The sequence below is a fragment of the Pelodiscus sinensis genome, chromosome 1, assembly GCF_049634645.1.
Source record: "Pelodiscus sinensis isolate JC-2024 chromosome 1, ASM4963464v1, whole genome shotgun sequence".
Classification (NCBI taxonomy): Eukaryota; Metazoa; Chordata; order Testudines; family Trionychidae; genus Pelodiscus; species Pelodiscus sinensis.
In genome coordinates this window covers 333,613,606-333,639,702 of record NC_134711.1, presented here as the reverse complement: position 1 = coordinate 333,639,702, position 26,097 = coordinate 333,613,606, and the positions used below count along the sequence as shown (strand labels likewise).

At 48.9% G+C, this 26,097-nt stretch overlaps 2 protein-coding genes across 2 annotated transcripts; both read right to left on the bottom strand.

Annotated features, from left to right (window-relative positions):
• Positions 1 to 2,495: 2,495 nt before the first annotated feature.
• LOC142818382 (olfactory receptor 52M1-like) lies at positions 2,496 to 3,455 on the bottom strand. The gene has a single exon (XM_075897778.1). The coding sequence runs from the start codon at positions 3,453 to 3,455 to the stop codon at positions 2,496 to 2,498; it is 960 nt and encodes a 319-aa protein (XP_075753893.1).
• A 15,739-nt stretch (positions 3,456 to 19,194) lies between these two features.
• LOC102450995 (olfactory receptor 52M1-like) lies at positions 19,195 to 20,136 on the bottom strand. Its single transcript, XM_014568874.3, has one exon. It carries the CDS (start codon positions 20,134 to 20,136, stop codon positions 19,195 to 19,197), a length of 942 nt encoding a protein of 313 aa, XP_014424360.3.
• Positions 20,137 to 26,097: the final 5,961 nt, after the last annotated feature.

The window sequence follows — 26,097 nt, the reverse complement described above, 5'->3', positions numbered from 1 at the left end:
AGAAGGAAAGAGGTTCTGTGAAGACCACAAAACCAAGTATTAAGATAAATTACAGTTTGTTTCAACCTGTCTCCAGTGGGGGGGTAGAGCTGTGGTACCCCAGAGCAGGAAATTCCCAAATGTGCTTTCCTGGGTTCCGAAAGAGCTTTTGCATTTGTGTGGTGGCAGTGATACCAAACCAAGAGAAGGGAACCTGTGACCCTGGAGAGTTTTTAAACACAAGCCTTTAAGGGCCAGGTATTTTTAAAGTGTTTGGAGAGCCCCCATCTTCTGCACTCAAAGTGCCAAACAGGGGGACAGCTTTGACAACACCTTGCAGTTCTAACTTCACATACAAGGATGACACATGGACTCAAATAGAATATACACACCCAGGGGGTTACCAGCTCTTGAATAGTAGGTTACTTTCCCTGTTTTTTAGATTCATGTTCTAAATTATATTTCCATAAAAATACAGGGACAAAGTGTCACAGTTCTCCTTCTGTCACATTGTTCCACTCTGCTCATCTGAGCTATAGGACCACTCATTGTTTCTTTAAAGTTACAGAGTAACACTGGATGTGTCTAAACTACATGGCTCCGTCGATGGAGCCATGTAGATTAGGCTGATGGGCAGAGGGAAATGAAGCAGCGATTTAAATAATCGTGGCTTCGTTTAAATTTAAATGGCTGCTGCGCTCTGCTGACCAGCTGATGATCAGCTATTTGTCAGCAGATCGGGGCAGTCTGGATGCGCCGCAGTCAACAAGGAAGCCTTTGTGGACCGGCGCAGGTATGCCTCATGAAACCAGCCATTTAAATTTAAATGAAGCCGCGATTATTTAAATCGCGGCTTCATTTCCCTCTGCTGATCAGCCTAATCTACATGGCTCCATCGACGAAGTCATGTAGTTTAGACACACCCACTGCGATAGATAGATAGATAGATAGATAGATAGATAGATAGATAGATAGATAGATAGATAGATAGATAGATAGATAGATAGATAGATAGAGTTTGTTTCTACTGGTGGTGCACAGCATCATATTACTTCAATGTTGTTGCACAAAACAAAATCCATCTGCACACTGATGGAATAAATTAGGAGGGAACATTTATTTTGTAACCTTCTAGTTTATTTCCAGTGAATCGCACAATGTGTTGAGAAGAAACAGGTGACCCAGGAGCCGATGGGGTAAGTAGAACTGCTTTATTGCCCACACACGTTTACCTCAGACATTCAACCCAACAGCCGAGTGGCAAGAACCTGGCACCAATTACACCCTTTTATCTGCTTTAGTATATCACACGTCGATCACTACTTTCCTAAAATCATATTTAGTAATGTTAACTCCCATGAAATGAATATTAATAAGTAAATAATGAATAGGATAACCAGTACAATGATACCTGCTCCTAATTATTAGTTACAGACTTTCTAATTGAATTAATGCTTTTTCACTACAAACTTTCTAAATCAGCAGGTTACAGAGATTACAAGAAATTTAATGTCCCTACCCCCCTTATGCAGCCCTCCTGTTCCATCTTCTTCTGGCTCATCCAAGGCTGATTCAACCCCTCTTCTCACCCTCCTCATCCGTTCTGTTCAGTGGGGAGGTTCCATGCGTTGCAGGCCCACCTGGTTCAGAGATGCTGGGGAAAACTGGATTTCTCTAGAGTGCAGTTGTTCCCTTCTTCTGCCGGGAGATCTCGTTACAGCTGAGTGTCTTTAGAAAGGAACCTAACCCCAGTCTTCTGCCCCTTCATGCCAAGTGTGTGAGGGAAGAGAACAGGAAAAGGTCAAAGACACAGGGATACAGATGGCTACCACAAGAAGTGAGTTAACAGGGATTCAAAGCATGTCGTTTTTATTCTGATTGGCCCTCTGTGGCTTCTTCATCTGGGTGCCAGGGAGGGTCACTGGGTACTTGACTATTGACTGGAAAGTCTCAGTGAAAGGGGAATTGACTTTGTCTGGGTCCCTGCAGGCAGGGGAGAGTCATAGGGTCATTGACCCACAACTCTTCCATTCAGCTACGGCCATTCCTGGCCAGGTGGCAAAAGCTCCTGTCCAACCCCAGAGCAGAGGGAGACGAGCTGCAGCGGGGATGGGGGTGCAGGAGATCCAGTGAGTGACAGGAAGAGGGGAGTGCAAAAGAAATGGCCAAGGGCAGAGTATGTGTGAAGGAGGTGGCAAAAGGGGCGGGGACACAATGGAGTAGATGAAGCAGAGAGACGGGCCTTGGGGAAAGAAGCAGGCCAGGACACAGGGCCTGGGGGAATAGGTGGGTATGGAGCAGAGTCCTAGGTACCAGTTGCCAACAGTGAGAAGAGCAGTAACCCTGTGAATTACAGAGCCGTACACAGACTGATTCCACCGCGGGTCACCTGGACCCAGCACAGTAAGGGAAGAACATAATGTTGGTCTGACTGTAAAGGACGTGATTCGGGGATGAGGGCCCAGCACCATGTTACAAGCCATTGAACTAAGGATCTTTGTCTCAGAGTCTGAGCCCTAGGAGAAAACTCTAGACGATTTATGGGTAATGAGCCCAAGCAGCCGACCCCGTATTTCTTTGGTCGTCACCCCGTAGATGATGGGGTTCAGCATGGGGGGCAGCAGCAGGTACATGTTGGATATGAGAACATGGACATGCGGGGGAAAGTTCTGTCCAAAACGGTATATGAGAGATGAGAAAAGAGTTGGAATGTAAAAGATTACGATGACACAGACGTGTGAGCCACAGGTCAAAAAAGTCTTGAGTCGGGCCTCCTTTGTGGGGAGTCTGAAGATGGCCCTGAGGATCTGCATATAGGAAATGGCAATAAATACCACATCCAGACCCAAGACACAGAATAGCCCAAAGAGCCCATAGTAACTACTGACGCGGGTGTCCCCACAGGCCAGTTTCACCACAGCCATGTGTTCACAATAGGGCTGAGAGATGAGGTTGGTTCTGCAATATGACCACTGCCTCACCAGGAAGGGATAGGGCAGGGACTCCATGCAACTGCGCAGCACCACGGCCAGGCCAATCTTGGCCACCAAAGGGTTTGTCAGGATGGTGGAATGTCTCAGGGGATGGCAGATGGCCACGTAGCGGTCAAATGCCATGGCTGCCAATATCCCAGACTCAATCGCTGAGAAGCAGTGAATGAAAAACAGCTGAGCAAGGCAGGCACTGAAATGGATCTCCCTGGAATTGACCCAGAAGATTGCGAGCATTTTGGGCATGGTAGATGTGGTGAGAACCAGGTCGGTAGTGGCCAGCATGCAGAGGAAATAGTACATGGGCTCATGGAGGCTCGACTCCATCTTCACAATGAACAGGATGGTGAAGTTCCCCAAGAGGGCTATAATGTACATGGTGCAGAAGGGGATGGAGATCCACACATGGACTATCTCGAGGCCAGGAATGCCCTGCAGGATGAAGGTGGAGGGGTTGGTGAAGTCGGTTGCGTTGGAGTATGTCATAGAGTAGGGAAGACAGCATTAAACTCAGAGACAGAACAATGTCTTCTACATCTACCATATGTTCCTCTGACTTCGTTATATGCTTAGGCTCTAGGGTGATGGTCGCAGCACCTGGATGGAAAGATGATGTTAACAGGAGACATCACATGCAATACTGGAGGCCCTTTTAATTTGTGAAGCCCATTGGTTTACAGAATCCTATGGTTGGAATAGACCTCAGAATGTCATGAAGTCAAACCCCCCTGGTAAAAGCTTTTAACACAGAGAAAAGACACTTCCGTTATTTAGAGAAATGAAACAGTAACCACTGGCCCTACTAATGAGAATTCCATTATGTGTCAATAATTCCTAACCATAGAATCCTAGAATCCTAGATTCCTGTCTTGGAAGAGACCTCAAGAGTCATCGAGTCCAACACCTTGCCCAAAGCAGGACCAATCCCAACATCATGGTGTGGGGAAATATAATAGCCACAAGAGGAAAACAGGAATGTGAACACGTGTTTTCCCTCATTGCTCTTTCATGAAAGAATATCCATGATAGAGATTCCACGCTGTACGGAGCTCCCCATTCATGTGGTAGCGCAAAATTGTGAGAATGGGAAAAAATACAATTGTTTGACAAGTGCTTGGAGAAACATCCCAAGTAGAACACACTTCAGGGAACACTTCTGGCCATCACTGAAAAGAGTGTCCAAACAAAGACACCCTTCAGATACCCACGTGATGTTCCTGGATTGTATTTTAAACATACAGGGTACGTCTAAACTACATGCCTCCGTCGACGGAGGCATGTAGATTAGCCAGATCGGCAGAGGGAAATGAAGCCGCGATTAAAATAATCGCGGCTTCATTTAAATTTAAATGGCTGCCCCGCTCTGCCGATCAGCTGTTTGTCGGCAGATAGGGGCAGTCTGGACGCGACGCGCCGACAAAGAAGCCTTTCTTGATCGGCACAGGTATGCCTCGTGAAACCAGGTTTACCTGTGCCGATCAAGAAAGGGTTCTTTGTCGGCGCGGCGCGGCCAGACTGCCCCGATCTGCCAACAAACAGCTGATCGGCAGAGTGGGGCAGCCATTTAAATTTAAATGAAGCCGTGATTATTTTAATCGCGGCTTCATTTCCCTCTGCCGATCTGGCTAATCTACATGCCTCCGTCGACAGAGGCATGTAGTCTAGACACACCCACAGAGAACTGTTGCAATCACTGTTACCTGTTTGCAGCAAATCTTTTACAAAGTCTGCCAAGTAAGATGTCTTTTAAAAGCATGTGATTTGCTGGTTATGGTTATGGTTGGAATTGCAGCTAGCAAGGGATGTAAAAGGTAACAGGAAAGGTTTCTACAAGCATGTTAGCAATAAAAGGGTGATCACGGTTAGTGTGGGATCCTTGGTGGATGAGGGAGGTAACCTAGTGACATATGATGTGGGAAAAGCTGAAGTACTGAATGCTTTTTTTTTACCGCTGTCTTCACAGACAAGGTCAGCTCCCAGACTTCCGCATTAGGTAGCACAGTATGGGAAGGAAGTGGGCAGCTATCGTTGAAGAAAGAAGGAATATTTAGAAAAGTTGGTTAAGAATATTTAGACAAATTGGACATACAGATATCCATGGGGCTGGATGTAATGTACCCAAGGGTACTGAGAGAGTTTGCTGATGATATTGCAGAACCTTTGGCCTTTATCTTTGAAAACTTGTGTACTTTGGGAGGGGTCCCAGATGATGTAGTGCCCATCTTTAAAAAAGGGAAGAAGGACAATCCCGGGAACTACAGACCAGTCAGTCTTACCTCAGTCCTTAGAAAAATCATGGAGGGGATCCTCAAGGAATCCATTTTGAAGCACTTGGAAGAGAGGAAACTGATCAGGAACAGTCAACATGTATTTTTGGCAAAGGCAAGTCGTGCCTGACCAACTTGATTGTCTTCTATAACAAAGTAACTGGCTCTGTGAATATGGGGAAGTCAGTCGTTGTGATATACCTTGACATTAGCAAGGCTTTTGATACTGTCTCCCACAGTATTCTTACCAGCAGGTTAAAAAGGTATGGATTTGATGTATGGACTGTAAGTTGGATGTAAACCTGGCTAGTTTATTGGGTCCAATGGGTAGTGATCAACAGCTCGATGTCTGGTTGGCGGTCGGTTTCAAGCAGAGTGCTCCAAGAAGTGGTTCTAGAGCAGGCTTAGTGTCCAGACTGACCGAGACAAATTGGAGGATTGGGCCAAAAGTAATGTGATGAGGTTCAACAAGGACAAATGCAAAGATGTGAGTTGCAACAGAAGAATCCCAAGCCTTGGAATAGGCTGGGGTTGACTGGCTAAGCGGTAGTTTGTCAGAAAAGGACCTGGGGATTACAGTGGATGAGAAGCTGGAGATGAGTCAACAGTGTGCCCCTGTAGCCAAAAAGGCTAATGGCATATTAAGGTGCATTAAGAGCATTGCCAGCAGATCTGAAGAAGTGATTATTCCCCTTTATTCATTCCTGGTGGGACCACATTTGGAGTATTGCATCTAACTCTGGGCCCCCACTATAGAAAAGATGTGGACATGTTGGAGAAAGTCCAGCAAGGGGCAACCAAAATGATTAGGAGGCTGAAGCACATGACCTATGAGGAGAGGCTGAGGGACTTGGGTCTGTTTAGTCTGCAGAAGAGAAGAGTGAGGGGGGATTTGAGAGCAGCCTTCAACTTCCTGAAGGGAGGTTCCAAAGAGGATGGAGAAAGGCTGTTCTCAGTGGTGATGGATGGCAGAACAAGGAGCAATGGTCTCAAGTGGCAGTATGGGAGGTCTAGGTTGGACATTATTAAAAACTATTTCACTGGGAGGGTGGGGTAGCACTGGGATGGGTTCCCTAGGGAGGTGGTGGAATCTCCATCCCTAGAAGTATAAGACTCTTGTGCAAAAGGTTTTTTTTGCACAAAACGGATCTGTCCACAAAGCTTGTTTTTGCGTAAAAACCTCTTGCACAAAAAGCATCGGCAGAGAATATGCAAATGACAGTGCAACAAATGCTAATGATGGAATAAACCGCTGGCTTAAGTCATGGCTCTTGAATGGCTGGGATGGGTTGGCAGACTTTGTACAGAGCTTCAATAACAGTTCATGTTTGTCTCAGGGAACCAGGCAGATTCATCAGACTTTATTTGCCTCTAAGGCTCCCACTATCCAAGGGATAACTAATCCTACAGGAAATGTGCTCTGCACAGATCTGGTAGAGCAGAGGCCAAGCAGACTGAAAACAGGCTACATGACAGATCTCAGAAAGCTGCTGTCAATGGGCAGTCAGCAGGGACTGTGTCTGGTACTAGTGGGATAGTAATAGAGAGGTAGCCGTGTTAATCTGATCTCGCTAAAACAAAAGGAAAAACTATGTAGCACTTTAAAGACTAACAAGATGGTTTAATAGGTGATGCGCTTTCGTGGGCCAGACCCACTTCCTCAGCTCATATTCTGGAAGAGAATGACCCTATATACCAAAGGAATACAATGAAAAAAGTGAACACATCATGAAACTGACAAATCAGATTTAGTACTGAAGGTGGGGTAAGGGAGAAGGAGGGAGGGAATAGCTATTTATGAGTCAATGAATGGCTAATCATAGAATCATAGGACTGGAAGGGACCTCGAGAGGTCATCGAGTCCAGCCCCCCGCCCTCAAGGCAGGATCAAGCTCTGTCTACACCATCCCTGACAGATGTCTATCTAACCTGTTCTTAAATATCTCCAGAGAGGGAGATTCCACCACCTCCCTTGGCAATTTGTTCCAATATTTGACCACCCTGACAGTTAGGAATTTTTTCCTAATGTCCAATCTAAACCTCCCCTGCTGCACTTTAAGCCCATTACTCCTTGTCCTGTCCTCAGAAACCAAGAGGAACAAATTTTCCCCTTCCTCCTTGTGACACCCTTTTAGATATTTGAAAGCCGCTATCATGTCCCCCCTTAATCTTCTCTTTTCCAAACTAAACAAGCCCAGTTCATGAAGCCTGGCTTCATAGGTCATGTTCTCTAAACCTTTAATCATTCTTGTCGCTCTTCTCTGTACCCTTTCCAATTTCTCCACATCTTTCTTGAAATGTGGCGCCCAGAACTGGACACAGTACTCCAGCTGAGGCCTAACTAGTGCAGAGTAGAGCGGCAGAATGACTTCACGAGTTTTGCTTACAACACACCTGTTGATACAACCTAGAATCATATTTGCTTTTTTTGCAACAGCATCACACTGTTGACTCATATTCAACTTGTGGTCCACTATGACCCCTAGATCCCTTTCCGCCATGCTCCTTCCTAGACAGTCGCTTCCCATCTTGTATGTATGGAACTGATTGTTCCTTCCTAAGTGGAGCACTTTGCATTTCTCTTTATTAAACCTCATCCTGTTTACCTCCGACCATTTCTCTAACTTGCTAAGGTCATTCTGAATTATGTCCCTATCCTCCAAAGAAGTCGCAACCCCACCCAGTTTGGTATCATCTGCAAACTTAATAAGCGTACTCTCTATCCCAATATCTACATCATTGATGAAGATATTGATCAGTACGGGTCCCAAAACAGACCCTTGAGGAACTCCACTTGTTATCCCTTTCCAGCAGGATTTAGAACCGTTAACAACCACTCTCTGACTACGGTTATCCAGCCAATTATGCACCCACCTTATCGTGGCCCTATCTAAGTTATATTTGCCTAGTTTATCAATAAGAATATCATGCGGGACCGTATCAAATGCCTTACTAAAGTCTAGGTATATGACATCCACCGCTTCTCCCTAATCAGGGGTGATAAGTGGGAAGCTATCTTTGTAATCGTTAAGGTAATTAGCAACTTTGTTATGGCCCATTCATAAACAGTCAAATTTAAGCTGTAATGAAAGTTCTGAAGTTTCCCTTTGTAATCTAGTGTTAAAGTCTCTTTGAAGTAAGATGCATGGAGTGAGGTCATTAAGACTATGTCCAGGTAGGCTGAAATGAAAGCCAACTGGTTTTTTCTTGTGAAGATGTCTGATTTGTGGGCATTAATTCGTTGGCGAAGTATCTGAGAAGCTCGATATACATTGCAGAAGGACACAGTTGACACATAATGGCTTACATTATATTTCTGGATGCGCATGCATCTTACTTCAAATAGACCCTAACTGCGGATACAATTTGAGGACAAGCCAGAGACTAGAAGAGGGGTAGACTGAGGAGGCCAGGGCAGGCATTTTGATCCATCTGGACCATTTGGTGAACTGAGTACACACAAACAAAATGTTTTAATGCAAACATGCAAAATTATCCACTCGGAAGAGGGAAGGCAGGACAAATGCACGGACCAGGGTACTCTATTATGAACACGGGGACCCTGAATAGGATTTCGGGGTCAGAGCAGAGATCCAATTCCTTGTGAGCTCCGAGTGCTACAGGGGCCAAAGGGCGGATGCAATCCGAGGATGCAGAAATGGGATAGGGGACAGTTGGAGCGTGGGGAGAACTAGAGGACACCAAATGAAATGAATGGGGAGCAGGTTTAAAACTAATAAGCAAAAGTTCTTCTTCACAAAGTGCATAGTCAACCTGTGGAACTCCTTGCCAGAGGAGGCTGTGAAGGCTAGGACTATAACAGAGTTTAAAGAGAAGCTAGATATTTTTATGAAGGTTAGGTCCCTAAAAGGCTATTAGGCAGGGGATAGAAATGGTGTCCCTGGCCTATGTTTGTCAGAGGCTAGAGAGGGATGGCAGGAGACAAATCGCTTGATCATTGTTTTCAGCCCACCCCTTCAGAGGCACCTGGCATTGGTTAGTGGGCTAAATGGACCTTTGGTCTGACCCAGTATGGCAGTTCCTATGTCCTTATGCTGTCATGCTGCTGATAGCCCCAGTGCTCAGGGTAAAATAGCCCCAGTGCTCAGGGTAGGCCTGTGCTGGAGATCGGTGTTCGGTTTTGGTCACTGCGGTGCGGCAGAAGGCAGGGAATTGGAAACGGTTTAGGGGCAAGTGATGAGGGTGTTGAAAGGATGGAAGCAGCTCGAGTGTGACAGCTAATGGACCTGGTGGTATGTCGTCTGCACAAGCAGAGATTCAGGGGGACATGAGCAGCCTGCGAATCCTTCAAAGGCAGCACAGAAAGGCAGAAGAAAGTTGTTCTCTCTGGCCACATGGGCAGGGAAAGAGCTAGTGAATTCCAGCTGCCGCAAAGCAGATGAAAATGAAACAAGGTCCTAAAAAAGAGGACAATGGAAGAAGAGACTCGGAAGGGGGCGAAAGGTCCCTGGCTGGGGGCTTTCTGGACGCGACAGGACCTCCACCTGTGTGGGGATGGTTTAGACCAAACATGCCACCCTCTTGGGGGGGGGGGGGGCAGACCCGCTGCCTTTTCATCCCTTCCGATCCGGTGGCTCTAAGACACTGTTGTGTAAAATTCTGGTGTGGGCCAGGCCTGAGTGACACACGTAAAACGGCTCAATAAGGGGGTGACCGGGTGACATTTAATAGCCGGCATTGCACAGCGGGTCAGTGTAGGTCACTGCCTCCCAGAGACTGCATGGGACAACACGCAGGGCTGGAATATTGGTGGAGCAAGGGCCCGGCTGGCTCAGGACGCACAGTTCAGGGGACAAGGGAGTTGCTTTTCCCTTCCATATTAAACGCACAGGCACTTGCTCTGAGCCTGAGCTGTAACTAGGACACAGCCTTGTGGACAGGCGTTGGGGAACCATAGAAGGGCCAAACATCGCAGGGTGCATGACACACTGGGAACCAGGAGAAAACGGGTCTGGCCCATGTTGGTCCAGTGAGAAGCCTCCATTTCCAGGCATTTAAAAGCCAGAGCCCTGAGGTGCCAGAGCGGGAGGGGCAGTCTCTGAGCATTCACGCATATTCGGCTCCTCTGCTCTGTGCTCACGTCTCGCTCCAAGGGGCGGTCACAGCCCTGTGAGTTCAGGCTGCCTGAGGCTCCAGGGCCGTTCTCTCTCAGGGTGACCTGAGCTAACTATGGGCCAGGGGCTCAGAATGGCACCTTGTACGGCTCATCCAGGAACGCCTGTCACCCCAAAGGATCGCCGGTGCCCCTGACATGCAGCCACCTCAGAGCTGGAGGTGTCACCGGGGATGGGCCGGGCTGCAGAGGAGAGAGGGGAGCTCCTCAGCAAGAGATTCTTACCTGGGAGTCCTGAGATGGACGCGTCTTCCTCAGGCAGGCGTGTGCCCCACCCTTCAGCCCGGCATCTGCAACAGCCAAGAGCCGAGGCAGGGTGGGCGCTCGTTATAACACGGCTCTGGGCAGCCCGGTGGGGTTTGCTCAGACACTGGGGAGAAGTGGGACCTGAATGTAAACCGGCTGGAGACCAGCCTGTCTGTGTCCCTGGGCTATTATCCAGCTGTAGACACAAGGAGTAATTAAGGGACCTTCCGAAGGGAGAGGAGATCTCTTGGGCTCTGGGCTGAGTCATGGAGTAATTGTCTGCTCTGAGCATTTGTGTGTTTTTAAGAATGTTACTCATTAAGAGAAAAATAGCAAGTATAATGTGTAGCTCTCCCCAGGCTGTGATGCTCTAAGTGCCAAGAGGGGATGGGTGATAATAGAGACACAGATCTGGAGACAGAAGTGTGACTGAAGACACAACACTTTCTGGAGGCACATGGGGCTCTCCTTAAGGTGTCACATATCAATAATGCTCATCAGTAACCATCATGATCCTTTGCGGCCCCTTGCACGGAAGACTCTTGAGAAGTCCTGGTAATGTCAGTATGTCGGTATGAACATAGGCCCATTCTACAGGTAGAAAAACTGAGGCTCAGTAGGCTATGAATTGACCAAGGTCACCAAGAGTACAACATGGCTGGATGACAGAAAGGGTATGTCTACACTAGAAAGTTAATTCGAACTAACCTAATTCGAATTAGTGCATCTAGACCTAAAACTAATTCGAATTAGCATTTTGCTAATTTGAAATAGCATGACCACATTGAGTGGACCCTGAATCTAAGGTAAAGCCGGCCGGAAGGAGTGCCGGCAGGGCATCAGGGTCAGACTTAGTGTGTGGGGCTGCTGCCTCAGGCTAGCCGAGGGCTGTGCTTAAAGGTACCCTGCCCGCACCCCGGACAGACAGTTCTCAGGGTTCCCCGCTTGCTTGTCTACCTTGATGAGGGCCAGCAAAGCAGTCCTGGCTTGGAGTGCCCTCAGTGCCCATACTCGGCACATCACAGCACTCGGCCATTAGCCCGGCTGCACTTAGAATCATAGAACTGGAAGAGACCTCAGAAGGTCATCAAGTCCAGCCCCCTGCTCTAGGCAGGAGCATTTCCAACTCAATCAACCCGGCCAGTGCTTTGTCAAGCCGAGACTTAAACACCTCTAGGGTTGGAGACTCCACTACTTCCCTAAGTAACCCATCCCAGTGCTTCACCACCCTCCTAGTGAAATAGTTTTTCCTAATATCCAGCCTGGACCTCTCCCACCACAACTTGAGACCATTGCTCCTTGTTCTGCATCTGTCACCACTGAGAACAGCCTCTCTCCAGCCTCTTTGGAACCCCCCTTCAGGAAGTTGAAGGCTGCTATCAAATCCCCCCTCACTCTTCGCTTCTGCAGACTAAACAGATCCAAGTCCCTCAGCCTCTCCTCATAGGTCATATGCTCCATCCCCCTCAGCATTCTGGTTGCCCTCCGCTGGACCCTCTCCAATGCATCCACATCCTTTTGTAGTGGGGGGCCCAGAACTGGACACAATACTCCAGATGTGACCTCACCAAAGCCGAATAAAGGAGAATGATGACATCTCTGGATCTGCTGGCAATGCTCCCCTTAATGCAACCTAATATGCCATTGGCCTTCTTGGCTACAAGGGCACATTGTTGACTCATATCCAGCTTCTCATCCACTGTAACCCCCAGGTCCTTTTCTGCAGAACTACTACTTAACTGGTTGGTCCCCAGCTTGTAACTATGCTTGGGATTCTTCCGTCCCAAGTGCAGGACTCTACACTTGTCCTTGTTGAACCTCATCAGATTTCTTGTGACCCAATCCTCCAATTTATCTAAGTCACTCTGGATCCTATCTCTGCCCTTAAGCATATCTACCTCTCTCCCCAGCTTAGTGTCATCCGCAAACATGCTGAGGGTGCAATCCATCCCCTCAGCCAGGTCATTAATAAAGATATTGAACAAAACACGTCCTAGAACCGAACCTTGGGGCATGCCACTAGAAACCGACCGCCAATCTGACATCCAGCTGTTGATCACTACCCGCTGGGCTCGGCCTTCTAGCCATCTTTCTATCCATTTTACCATTGATTTATCCAATCCACATTTCCTTAACTTGCTGGAAGGCTCCCATCTGGGGGGTACATCGGGGGGCTGTCAGGATCCAGGAGGCCCTGCAGGAGAGCTTCCACCCCAAGGAGCCCGCAGAGCCAGCCCAGTCCTCCCTATCAGGGGCTCGTACCCCGTTTCTCCCTCACCTCCTTCCACTTACCCCTCCCTAACCCCCCTTCCTGATGTAAAAAATAAAGGACACATGTGTTCAAAAATAGAAACTCTATTTAACCAAACTGGGGAGGGGGGATTAACCTCTGGAGAGACTAGGAAAAGCAGGTGGGAGAGGGGAAGAGAGAGGATGGGAGAGGGAAGAGGGAAACCTGGGAGTAGGGAGCTGGATTGGGAAAGCCAGGGGAAGAAGGAGGAGGGGAAATATAAAACTATAGTACGCCATATCTTCAGTACTGTGTACAGATGTGATCTCCTCTCCTCAAAAAAGATATTTTGGCCTTAGAAAGGGTTCAGAAAAGGGCAACTACAATGATTAGGGGTTTGGAAGAGGTCCCATATGAAGAGAGGCTAAAGTGACTGGGACTTTTGAATTTGGAAAAGAGGAGACTGAGGGGGAATATGATAGAGGTCTATAAAATCATGAGTGCTGTGGAGAGGGTGAATAAAGTTATTCACTAGTTCCCATATTCTAAGGAATAGAGGACACCAAATGAAATTAATGGGTAGCAGGTTTAAAACTAATAAAAGAGAGTTCTTCTTCACACAGCACATATTCAACCTGTGGAACTCCTTGCCACTTTCCAAGTGTTTGCATATGATTTCCTTAATTACCTGCTCCATTATCTTCCCTGGGACAGACGTTAAACTGACCGGTCTGTAGTTTCCTGGGTTGTTCTTATTCCACTTTTTATAGATGGGCACAATATTTGCCCTTTTCCAGTCTTCTGGAATCTCCCCTGTCTGCCATGATTTTTCAAAGATCATAGCTAAAGGCTCAGATACCTCCTCTATCAGCTCCTTGAGTATCCTGGGCTGCATTTCATCAGGACCTGGTGACTTGCTGACATTTAACTTTCCTAAGTGATTTTTAACTTGTTCTTTGTGTATCCTATCTTCTAAACTTACCCTCTCTCTGCTTGTATTCACTACGTTAGGCACACCTCCAGACTTCTCGGTGAAGACCGAAACAAAGAAGTCATTGAGCATCTCTGTCATTTCCAAGTTTCCTGTTACTGCTTCTCCCTCCTCACTGAGCAGTGGGCCTACCCTGTCCTTGGTCTTCCTCTTGCTTCTACTGTATTTATAAAAGGTCTTCTTGTTTCCCTTTATGCCTGTAGCTAGTTTGATCTCATTTTGTGCCTTTGCCTTTCTAATCTTGCCCCTGCATTCCCGTGTTGCTTGCCTATATTCATCCTCTGTTAGTTGTCCTAGTTTCCATTTTTTATATGACTCCTTTTGCCATGTGTGACTCCTTTTGCCTATATTCATCCTTTGTTAGTTGTCCTAGTTTCCATTTTTTATATGACTCCTTTTGCTGGTCTTTTGCCATATTTTCTATCTTTCCTACACAGCGGAATTGTTTGCTTTTGAGCCCTTAACAACGTCCCTTTGAAATACTTCCAACTCTCCTCAGTTGTTTTTCCCTTCAGTCTTGCTTCCCATGGGACCTTACCTACAAGTTCTCTGAGCTTATCAAAATCTGCCTTCCTGAAATCCATTACCTCAATTGTGCTGGTCTCCCTTCTACCTTTCCTTAAGATCATGAACTCTATTATTTCGTGGTCACTGTCCCCTATACTGTCTTCCACTTTCAAGTTCTCAACTAGTTCCTCCCTATTTGTTAAAACCAAATCCAGAACACCTTCTCCTCTGGTAGCTTTTTCAACCTTCTGAAACAGAAAGTTGTCTCCAATGCAGTCCAGAAACTTTTTGGATAGCCTGTGCCTCGCTGTGTTAGTTTCCCAACATATGTCTGGATAGTTGAAGTCCCCCATCACCACCAAATCTTGGGTTTTGGATAGTTTTGTTAATTGTTTTAAAAAGGCCTCATCCACCTCTTCCACCTGGCTAGGTTGCCTGTAGTAGACTCCTAGCATGATATCACCCTCGTTTTTTACCCCTTTTAGCTTAACCCAGAGACTCTCAACACAGCTATCTCCTACGTTCATCTCCACTTCAGTCCAAGTGTGTACATTTTTAATATACAAGGCAACCCCTCCTCCCTTTTTTCCCTGTCTGTCCTTCCTGAGCAAGCCGTACCCTTCCATACCAACATTCCAATCGTGCGTCCCATCCCACCAGGTTTCTGTAATACCAATGATATCATAGTTGTATTTATTGGTTAGCAATTCCAGTTCTTCCTGCTTATTACCCATACTTCTTGCATTTGTATATAGGCATCTAAGATACTGATTTGATCTTGCCTCCCTGTTGTGCCCTGACCCTCCTTTCTCCTTGCCATTATAGGCCGTAGTCCCCCCCATTTCCAACCCATCTCCCAGTCCCGCACATGCAGCACTTACCTGTGGGCTTTGCTCACCTGCCCCCGACAAACCTAGTTTAAAGTCCTCCTCACATGGTTAGCCAGTCTGTGTCCAAACAAGGCCTTCCCGCTCCTGGAAAGGTGAACTCCATCTCCGCCAAGCAGTCCTTCCTGGAAGAGCACCCCGTGATCAAGGAAGCCGAATCCCTCCTGGTGTCACCATCGTTGCAGCCAGGCATTCACCTCTAGGATGCACCTCTCTCTGCCCGGGCCCCTACCTTTGACAGGAAGGATAAAAGAGAATACCACCTGCGCTCCAAACTCCTTCACCAGTACTCCCAAAGCCCTGTAGTCACACTTGATCCGCTCAGTGTCACACCTGGCAGTATCATTTGTGCCCACGTGGATGAGTAGCATGGGGTAGTAGTCAGAGGGCCGGATAATCCTCGACAATGCCTCCGTAACATCTCGGATACGGGCCCCTGGCAGACAGCATACCTCTCGAGATGAACTGTCAGGGTGAGAGATGGGTGCCTCCGTTCCCCTCAGAAGAGAGTCTCCAACCACCACTACCCTACGTTTCCTCCTCGCAGTGGTGGCAGGAGACTGCTCAACCTTGGTGGTGCAAGGCCTGGTCTCCTCCACTGTGGGGGGTGACTCCTTGTCTCCTGCTGAAAGTAAAGTGTAACGGTTATGTAACAACACAGTGGGAGGGTTAGGACCTCGATGAAGTCCACGATCTCTGCACTAGACCAGGCGGGTGCCCGCCTTTTGCGGCCTCGGGCAGGCTCATATGAACCGCCAGCCTGGTTCTGGGAAGAGGGGGAGGGCTGGGGGGCATCGGGTGGCTGGCTCATCCCATGCCAGGTGCAGGGTCTGCTGGCTGGGTGCTGGCAGGCTTGCAACTGGCATGGGCACCGTGGGCATACTGTGCCCCTTTAAGGGCTCTGGGGCTGGGAGGGGGGAGAAGAGTTTCCCTGGTTGTGCCCAGAGTGGCCACCAGGAAAAGCTGGGGAGGGTTAGCCTCCCACTAGTTCGAATTAAGTGGTTACACAGCCCTTAATTTGAACTACTTAATTCAAACTAGGTGTTAGTCCTGGTAGAATGACGTTTACCTAGTTCAAATTAATCGCTCCGCTAGTTCGAATTCAATTCGAAATAGCGGTTTGCATGTGTAGCCCCTATGAAAGTTAATTCAAAGTAACGACTGTTAGTTCGAATTAACTTTGTAGTGTAGATATACCCCAAGAGTGTAGGAGTCCTGCCTTCCCTGCCATACCCAGGCTGTGTCAGTTACTTCGAGAGGGAAATGGTCTCCCATTCCTGCAGGGATTGGTGTTTGGGCAGTCGGCAGAGGACAGGTTGGGTGAGGGACCCATCTGAGGTTTCCAGATCTAGCTGGGGTTTGGGAGCTCCCCTCTCCCAAGAAGTGGGAACCCCCCGACCTGACATCTGTTCCCAGCCCTGCCAACCGGTCACAGCCAGTGGGGTCACTTGTGGGGATCAGAGTTTGAAAATCCAGCATGTCCCTGTGGGTGGAGGGCATCCGGGGCCTGTCTCATGGACAGAGGCCTCCCCTCCTGTGAAGCTGCTGTGCAATAAGGGGCCCTATAGGCAGGTCAGAGGCTGAGTTACAGTTTTCATTGGACGTTTCCTCTCCGCCCTCCTCAGCATGTGCTGCCCCTTTCTAAGGAACAGCTGCTGCAAACAAGGAGCATTTAAAAGGGGGTGCACGCAACCCCCCCACCCCTCTGTACCACTCCCATACCCAAGAGCTAGGGGCCCATTTCTCCAGGGATCACCAGCTCCGTTGTCACTCCACTGCTATGAGTCCCCCCCAACAGGCTGTGGGAGGGAGCCGGGCAGCAGCTGCGGCCGTACCAGCCCCATGACTTTGGGGCAGCCTCCAGCCCTGTCTGTGAAGCTCCCTCTGCCCAGCAACCCCCCAGACAGGCTCACATGGAGCTGGGTGCAGTTTGCAGCTGCAGGTGGCAGGAGGGGGCTGGCCAGGGACTGAATTTTCTCTGGGTGACTGACCAGACTCATGTGCCCTGCCTCTTGCCCCGCCAGGGCAGTTCTCAGGGGCCATGACTCCCAGAGCTCCCCCTGCGACAGCCACTCACTGGAATATCTGCCCTGTGACAGGTGAAGTCACAGAAGACACCTTGGGGGAGCTTCTGGTTGTGCTCACAAGCTCACTGCCACTCGCCTTCCCTCTCTCTGGGACACCTCACTGCCTGGTCCTGTTGGGTCAACTCCCTGGTCTCCCCCACGCTGAGATCCCTGCCCCCACGAGGAGCAGTACAGACACCGAACCTCTTCAGGAGAGTGCAGTTTGTGTCCAGCTTTCTGGGATACCCCTCCCCAAATGGGATCAAAACGCCCAATAAATTCCTTGGGTAAACCCCTTTAGCCATAAAAGGGGGAATGTGCCCTCTGGTTGCTCCCTCAGGTAACAGTTATTTACACAGGGCAGGATGCTAAATAAAAGTGATTTTATTAAGTACAAGCAGTAGGATTGACGTGGCTATCGGTGAGAACAGGCCGAGCAAAGTAGATTACAAACTCAGAATACCAGAAAACATTTAGCTAATGCTAACCCTAAGTCCTCCATTGAAATTCATTATTTTTTCTTACCCAGCTAAGCCTGCAAGACGAGGGGAATCTCCCCTTCTTCGGGGTCTCCGGTTCCCTTCTCCTCGGTGTGCCAGCCAAAGACCAACACTTGCTAGTCTCCTATTGTTTTAACAATTCCCACTTTTGCCTGAGATGTTACCTGGCCACTCACTACCAGGTGGTAACTGGCTTCCGAAGACCAAGCACAGCTTAGAGTTAAGAACAAAAGGCTTTTTACATAAGATTTGATTTGCCCAGATTTCGAGGGGTCCCAGCATTGGAAACACCCTGGATGGCTTTTCTTCGCACATTTAAACCATGAAGCATTCCACGCGCCTTATGTCTAACGTTACACACCAGATCCAGCAGATTATGTCCTGAAGATTGATAGGTTACTTGAAGCCATTTGTCCAAAGCATCTCCGAGCGGTGTATATTTGTGTCCATGCGCCCATTTCAAAAGCACGGGGGGAGGGAACGGGGTTTGTCTCAAGCTCTTCTTCCACCTAACCCAACCCAGCATGTACTCACCCCCTGTTTCTCCTACCTACCCCATGCAATCAGATTCCTCCCACCTGCTTTCCCAACCCAGGACACCTGGTAGAGACGAGCATCCCCAAACTCTCCTCCTCTCTGACTCCCCTCAGCCAATTACTCTCTCGCTCCTCATCTTCCTGAACTACACCTCTCCCTCCCAGCCACTAACTCCCTCCTTCTCTCCTCTTTTTCTCCCCTCCCTACCTGCTCTCTGAGCTCCTCCGTTTGTAGCAGGCAGCTCCGTGCAAAGCTGCTGAGTGAGATGTCCCTCCTCCAGCCGACCAGCTGAGCTCCCTGCCTGCGGGCATAGGGTCACAAACCCACGACTATCCTGTTCATCTGGTGCCATACAGGTAGGCAGGTTCCTGCCAGGTGGCAGAAGCTCCTGTCCAAACCCAGAGCACAGGGAGCCCAGCTACAGCAGGCATGGGGTGTGTGTGTGTGGGGGGGGAGGAATCCAGTGAGTGACAGGAGGAGGGGAGTGTAAAAGAAATGGCCAAGGGCTGAGGGATGGTGGAGGAACTGGCGAAAGAAGCAGGGACTCATTGGACTAGGTGGGGCAGAGGGAGGGGCTATGGGGAAAGAAGCAGGCCAGGACACAGGGCTTGGTGGAATAGGTGGGTAGGCAGCAGAGTCCTGGGCACCAGCTGCCAACAACGAGAAAGTTGTAACCGTGAGAGTAGCTCTACACAGATTGATTCCACCCTGGGTCACCCTGATCCCGTGCAGTAAGGGAAGGACACAACATCGGTCTGACTGTAAAGGACGTAATTCAAGAAGGGGCCCAACACCATGTTACCAGCGAGTGAAGCAAGGAGCTTGGTCTCGGAGCCAGAGTCCTAGGAGAAAACATAAGACTATTTCTGGGTAATGAGCCTGAGCAGCCGGCCCCATATTTGTTTGGTCTTCACCCCATAGATGATGGGGTTCAGCACGGGGGGCAGCAGGAGGTACATGCTGCCAATGAGAACATGGACATGCAGGGGAAAGTTCTGTCCAAAACTGTAGATGAGGGAGGAGAAAACAGTTGGGATATAAAATATTGCGATGGCGCAGAGATGTGAACCACAGGTCAAAAATGTCTTGAGCCGAGCCTCCTTTGTGGGGAGGCTGAAGATGGCCCTGAGGATCTGCAAATAGGTGAGGGCAATAAAAATGCCATCCAGACCTAACACAAAAAACAGAACAAAGAGTCCATAGGAACTACTGATGTGTGTGTCACTGCAGGCCAGCTTCACCACGGCGATGTGCACACAGTACGGCTCAGAGACGATGTTGGTTCTGCAATATGACCATCGCCTCAGCAGGAAGGGATAGGGCAGTATAACTATGCTGCTGCGCAATACCACGGCCAAACCAATCTTGGCCACTGAAGACTTTGTCAGGATGGTGGAATGTCTCAGGGGATGGCAGATGGCCACGTAGCGATCCAACGCCATGGCCGCCAATATCCCAGACTCGATTGTTACAAAGCAGTGAATTAAGAACACCTGGGTGAGGCAGGCATTGAAAGCGATCTCCCTGGAATTGAACCAGAAGATGCTCAGGATTTTGGGCAAGATGGACGTGGACAGGATCATGTCAGTGGCAGCCAGCATGCAGAGGAAATAGTACATGGGCTCATGGAGGCTTGGCTCCATCTTCACAATGTAAAGGATGGTGAAGTTCCCCAAGAGCGCTATCACGTACATGGCGCAGAAGGGGATGGAGATCCAGACATGGGCTGCCTCCAGGCCAGGTATGCCCAGCAAGATGAAGGTGGAGGGGTTGGTGAAGTCAGTTGCATTGGAATATGACATGGAGCAGGGGAGAAGGAATTGAAATCTGAGGCAGAACGGTGCTTCCTACATCTACATTCCAACGTACACCGTACGTTTCCCAGATTTCACCAGGCTCTAGGGGGATGGTCACAGAACCTGGATGGAGAGACGATATTAACAGGAGACATTACATGGACCCCTGGAGACTCTTTTCATGGGTTAAATGTATTCCCTGCTCTTCACACATAGAAAAGACATTTTCATTAGTCGGAGAAATGAAACATTAACCACCGATAGCACTGATATGAATTCCATATTTTATGTGTTAATATTTCCAATCCAAAATCATGTGGGAATATGTAATAGGTGCTACAGGGGAACAGGACTCTGGATACATGTTTTCCATCATTGCTCTTTGCTGAAAAGCAAACCAGAAGAGATTCTTGTCATACGAATTCCCTGTTGACCAGGTTACTAAAAATATGAGGGGGAAAAGTACAAATCTTTGACAAGTGAATTGTCGGGGGGGACCCCAATTAGAACACACTTCGGGGGAAACTCGTGGCTGTTGGTTATAGGAGTGTTATTAAAAATGTTTAAAGCAAACACAATCTTCAGATCCCCCTGTGATGCTCTTAGGTTGTAGTTGGAACACACAGCACTGTTGCCACCACTACTATAAATGGGAAAGACATCTTGCACAAGGTAGGCCAATGAGATTTCTCCCAAAAGCTCATGGTTTGCTGGTTATGGTTGTACCATTTGTGCTGATGCATATTTTTGTCCTGGAAGATACAAAATTGACTGTGGGTCCGTGTTTCAGATGTTACTTCCTGGAGTAACACCCACAGAATCATTACCCAGTGCTGCGTCTACTCTGGTGTGATCTTGTGCAAAAGCGGCCACTCTTGTGCAAAAACTTGCTGCGTGTCTACACTGGCCGCGTGTTCTTGCACAAGTAAACTGATGTGCTAATGTATGAAATCAGGGCTTCTTTTGCCAAAACTCTGACACTCCCGCTCAGGAATAAGCCCTTTTGTGCAACTGTTCTTGCGCAAGTGGCCAGTGTAGACAGGCAACATGAATTTCTTGCTCAAGAAAGCCCTACGGTTAAAATGGCCATCAGAGCTTTCTTGCACAAGAGAGCGTCTACACTGGCATGGATGCTCTTGTGCAAAGGCACATCTCTTGTGCAGAAGCACATGCCAGTGTAGACGTTCTCTTCTGGAGGAGTTTTTGGCAGAAGAACTCTTGCACTAACGAGTTTTTGCTCAAAATCACGCCAGTGTAGACCTAGCCAGTGTGTTTGGGAAAGTCTTGTCAGGTTTCTTGGTTCTTCAAGTTAAAATAAGCTCCGCAAATGGAGCCACATCAATTGTACAGCTTATATCAAAATTGGGAGCATCTCCAAAGCACTTGCTTCGCAATAGAGCACTCTTCCTCTGACTTCCCATACTCCTCGTCCAATGAGGGTTACAGGAGTTGGAGTCAGTAGTCTCCAGCTTGACAACATTTTAACTTGATTGTGAAATAACTGCCTGTTGTGTAGAGGTAGACGAAGTTATTTCGGAAGAGTGCTGGTTATTTCAGAATAATGTTACAGTGTGTCCGGTTTTGGTCACTGCACCATGGAAGGCAGAGACCTGGGAAGGATTCTGGGGCAAGTGAGAAGGGTGCTGAAAAGATGGAAAGCAGCGCGGATGTCACAGCTGAAGGACCTGATAGTATTTCATTTGGAGAAGCGGAGATTCAAGGGGGATATGAGCAGCCTGCAGACCCTTCTAAAGCTGGCATGGAAAGGCAGAAGAAAGCTGTTCTTTCTTGCCACAGGGGCAGGGAGAGATTCCATCGACTCCAGCTGCTGCAGAGCAGATGGAGATGAAACAAGGTCCTACACAAGAGGACAATGGAAGAAAAGACTTGGAAGGGGGTGGAAGGTCCCTGGCTGGTGGGTCTCTGAATGAGGCAGGACCCGCACCCATCTGGGGATGGTTTTGCCGTCTATATTGACAATATACACACTTGCTGTGAGGTTGATTTGTAACTAGGATGCACAGTTGGTGAGAGCCTTAAGGGACCCATAACACAGTCACACATTACAGGGAAGGCAGAGAAGGATCCACTACCGACCCGGAGCCAGGAGAAAATGGGTCTGGCCCTCGTTGTTCCAGTGAGAAGCCTCCATTGCCAGGCTTTTAACAGCCGGATCTCCGAGGTGCCAGAGGGGGAGGGGCAGTCTCTGAGCATTCACACACAGCCGGCTCCTCCGCTCTGTGCTCACGTCTCACTCCAAGGGCTGGTCGCACCCCCGGGAGTTCAGGCTGCCTGACGCTCCAGGGCCGTTCTCTCTCAGGGTGACCCGAGCTAACTATGGGCCGGGGGCTCAGAATGGCACCTGGTATGGCGCATACAGGAACACCTGTGACCCCAAACGGTCGCCGGTGCCCCTGACATGCAGCCACCTCAGGGCTGGAGGTGTCGCCGGGGGTGGGCCGGGCTGCAGAAAAGAGAGGGGAGCTCTTCAGCGAGAGATTCTTACCTGGGAGTCCTGAGATGGACGGGTCTTCCTCAGGCAGGCGCTTGCCCCACCCCTCAGCCCAGCATCTGCAGCAGCTTCCTCTGCTGAGAGCCGAGGCAGGGTGGGCGCTGGTTATTACACGGCTCTGGGCAGCCCGGTGGGGTTTGCTCAGATGCTTGGGAGAAGTGGGACCTGAATGTAAACCGGCTGGAGACCAGCCTATGTGTGCCCCTGGGCTACTTACCCAGCTGTAGGCACAAGGCATAATTAAGGGACCTTCCGAAGGGAGAGGAGATCTCTTGGGCTCTGGGCTGAGTCATGGAGTAATTGTCTGCTCTGAACATTTGTGTGTTTTTAAGAATTTTACTCATTAAGAGAAAAATAGCAAGTATAATGTGTAGCTCTCCCCAGGCTGTGATGCTCTAAGTGCCAAGAGGGGATGGGTGATAATAGAGACACAGATCTGGAGGCAGAAGAGTGACAGTGGACACAACACTGCCTCGAAGCACATGGGGCTCTCATTAAGGCATCACACATAATTAACGCTCATCAGTAATTATCATGATCCTGTGCTGCCCCTTTCACTGAAGGATCTTAAGAAGCCTCAGTAATGTCAGTATGTCTGTATGAACATAGCCCCATTCTACAGATAGGAAAACTGAGGCATGGAAGGATATGAATTGACCAGGGTCACTGAAAGGCTATAATCCCAGTAATATGTATGTAATATCTTGACCACAGTCTCTGTTAAAAATCTTTCACATATGCCATCACTGGACGGGCCTGGTCTGAGGCCCAGCTAACCATGAAGAAAACATGGCTCAAAAGGAACAGAGATAAGAAGAAGACATGTCTTGTTTGTACAACTAAGATATGTCTAGACTACACAGCTCCATCGATGGAGCCATTTAAAATAGTTTATCCGGCATAGGCAAAGAAGTAGGGATTTAAATAATCCCTGCTTCATTAAAATAAACATGGCTGCCACGTTGTGCCGACGATCAGCTGATCATCGTCACAACACAGCGGCCATGTTTATTTTAAATAATCCCCACTTCTTTGCCTATGCCGGGTAAACTAGTTTACATGGCTCCGTCGATGAAGCCATGTAGTCTAGACATACTCCTAGACATGAAAGAAACTGAGATAGTAGGACCCCAGGTGCAGGGCAGTAATTGGGGCCTCATCATGAATTATAAACACATAACTCTTTAAGAGTGTCCTCGAAAGTCTGCCTGACAAGTTCAGGAGGACATAGCAGTTTATCCTCCCCACATACCAGCCAATGTTCGGGGAGGGGAGACAAGCCAGCATGAGTAATGAGTAATGATAACCATCCCTCAGAGATGCCAATCCAGTCCAAGGGGGCGTGATGGATAAACAATCTGCCAGTGCTGTGTATCGTTTAGTGTTCTCTTCGTTTTAAGACCACAAAGGAATGTACCTGCGAGCAAGTTGGTCCGGGAGAAGCTATGGACCTGAAATCAGGATGTAACCTACTTGCTGCTAAAATGATAGTGGAGCCCTAATATCTGTTTATTAGCATACATGTAAATCCGAGCCATGGGTGCAGCATTTATATAATCCTTTAGACTACCTAGAATCTATCCAGGGACTCAGGAACTCTCACCCCATCGCTTCTGTCTACCCATTGGCACCCTATATAGTCTATAGGAATCATGACACTCCATCAGTGCTCTGCGCAACAAACGCTCATGCCTGGATCTACAGTGTTGAACTTCTGTTTCTTCAGTCACCAAGGCTATGTCTAGACTGCAAGCCTCTTTCGAAAGAGAGCGTCTAGACTACACGTTGAACTTTCGAAAAAGCGGCTTGCTTTTTCGAAAGAAAGCATCCAGTGAGTCTGGATGCTCTCTTTCGAAGAAGCCCTATTTACATTGAAGAGGAACTTTCAAAAGAAGGCGTTCTTCCTCGTGAAATGAGGTTTACCGCCATCGAAAGAAAAGCCGCGTTCTTTCGATTTAATTTCGAAAGAACGCGGCTTGAGTCTGGACGCAGGGGAAGTTTTTTCGGAAAAAGGCTACTTTTCCCGAAAAAACCCCTGAGTCTCGACACAGCCCAAGAGAAAACATGGCCAGATGGCAGAGGGAATAAAGAAGCCCTGCCTTCCTGGACATGCCCCGGTCTGTCGGACTTGCTGAGACGGAAATGGACTCCCACGCCCGTAGGGACTGGTGTTTGGGCAGGAGGCAGAGGACAGGTTGGGTGAGGGACCCATCTGAGGTTTCCAGAACTAGCTGGGGTTTGTGAGTTCCCTGTTCCTGGGAGGTGGGAACTCCCTGACCTCACGTCTCCTCCCACCCAGAGACCTGCCAACCGGGCACAGCCAGTGGTCCATGTGAGGGGATCAGACATAGCAAATACCGCTCCAACAGGGTGTCCCTGTGGGTGGAGGGCAGCCGGGGCCTGTCTCAGGGACAGAGGCCTCCCCTCCTATGAAGCTGCTGTAGGAAAAGGGGCCCTATAGGCCGGTCAGATGCTGCCCCTTCATATGGAGCAGCTAGAAACAAGGAGCATTGAAGACAGGGCACACAACGCAGCTTCCTCGGCCCCTCCGAACTGGGAGCTGGGGCCCATTTCTCCAGGGATCTCCAGCTCCGTAGTCACTCCACTGCGATGAGTCCCCCCCACAGGCTGTGGGAGGGAGCCGGGCAGCAGCTGCGGCCGTACCAGCCCCATGACTTTGGAGCAGCTTCCAGCCCTGTCTGTGAAGCTCCCTCTGCCCAGCAACCCCCCAGACAGGCTGACGCAGAGCTGGGTGCAGGTTGCAGCTGCAGGTGGCTGGATGGGCCTGCCCAGGGTCTGTGGTTTCCCTGGGTGACTGACCAGACCCATGTGTCCTGCCTCTCGCAACTCACAGAGCTCCCTCCATGATGGCCACTTAATGGAATAACAGCCCTGTGATGGGGGGGGGACCGTCACAATAGACACCTTGGGGAGGTTCCGGGTGTTCTGACAAGCTCACTGCCATTGGCCTTCCTTCTTTCTGGGACACCTCACTGCCCAGTCCTGCTGGGCCACTTCCCTGGTCTCCCCCAGGCAAGGCCCAGAGCTGAGATCCCTGCCCCACTCCCCAAGGAGCAGCACAGACACTGAACCTCTTCCGGTCCCAGGCGAGTGCAGTTTCGGCCGCAGCTTCCCGGGATACCCCTCCTGAAATGGGATCAGAACCCCAGAGAATTATTTGGCTAAGCCCCTTTAGCAATGAAAGGGGGAATGTGCCCACAGGTTGCTTCCCCGGTAACAGTTATTTACACTGGGCTTGATAGCCAATAAAAGTGATTTTAATAAGTAGCAGTAGAGTTTAAGTAGCAGTAAGTGAGATCAGGAGGAGCAAAACAGATTACCGACATAAAATAACAGAGAGCATTTAGCGAATTCTAACACTAAAACCTCATAGGAACTCATTATCTTTTCTTACCCAGCTAAGCACGCAAGATGAGGCGAATCTCCCCTTCTTT

Bases quoted from the DNA above. Each gene is read 5' to 3' on its own strand.
- LOC102450995 (XM_014568874.3), bottom strand. From the start codon at position 20,136: ATGTCATATTCCAATGCAACTGACTTCACCAACCCCTCCACCTTCATC.
- LOC142818382 (XM_075897778.1), bottom strand. From the start codon at position 3,455: ATGACATACTCCAACGCAACCGACTTCACCAACCCCTCCACCTTCATC.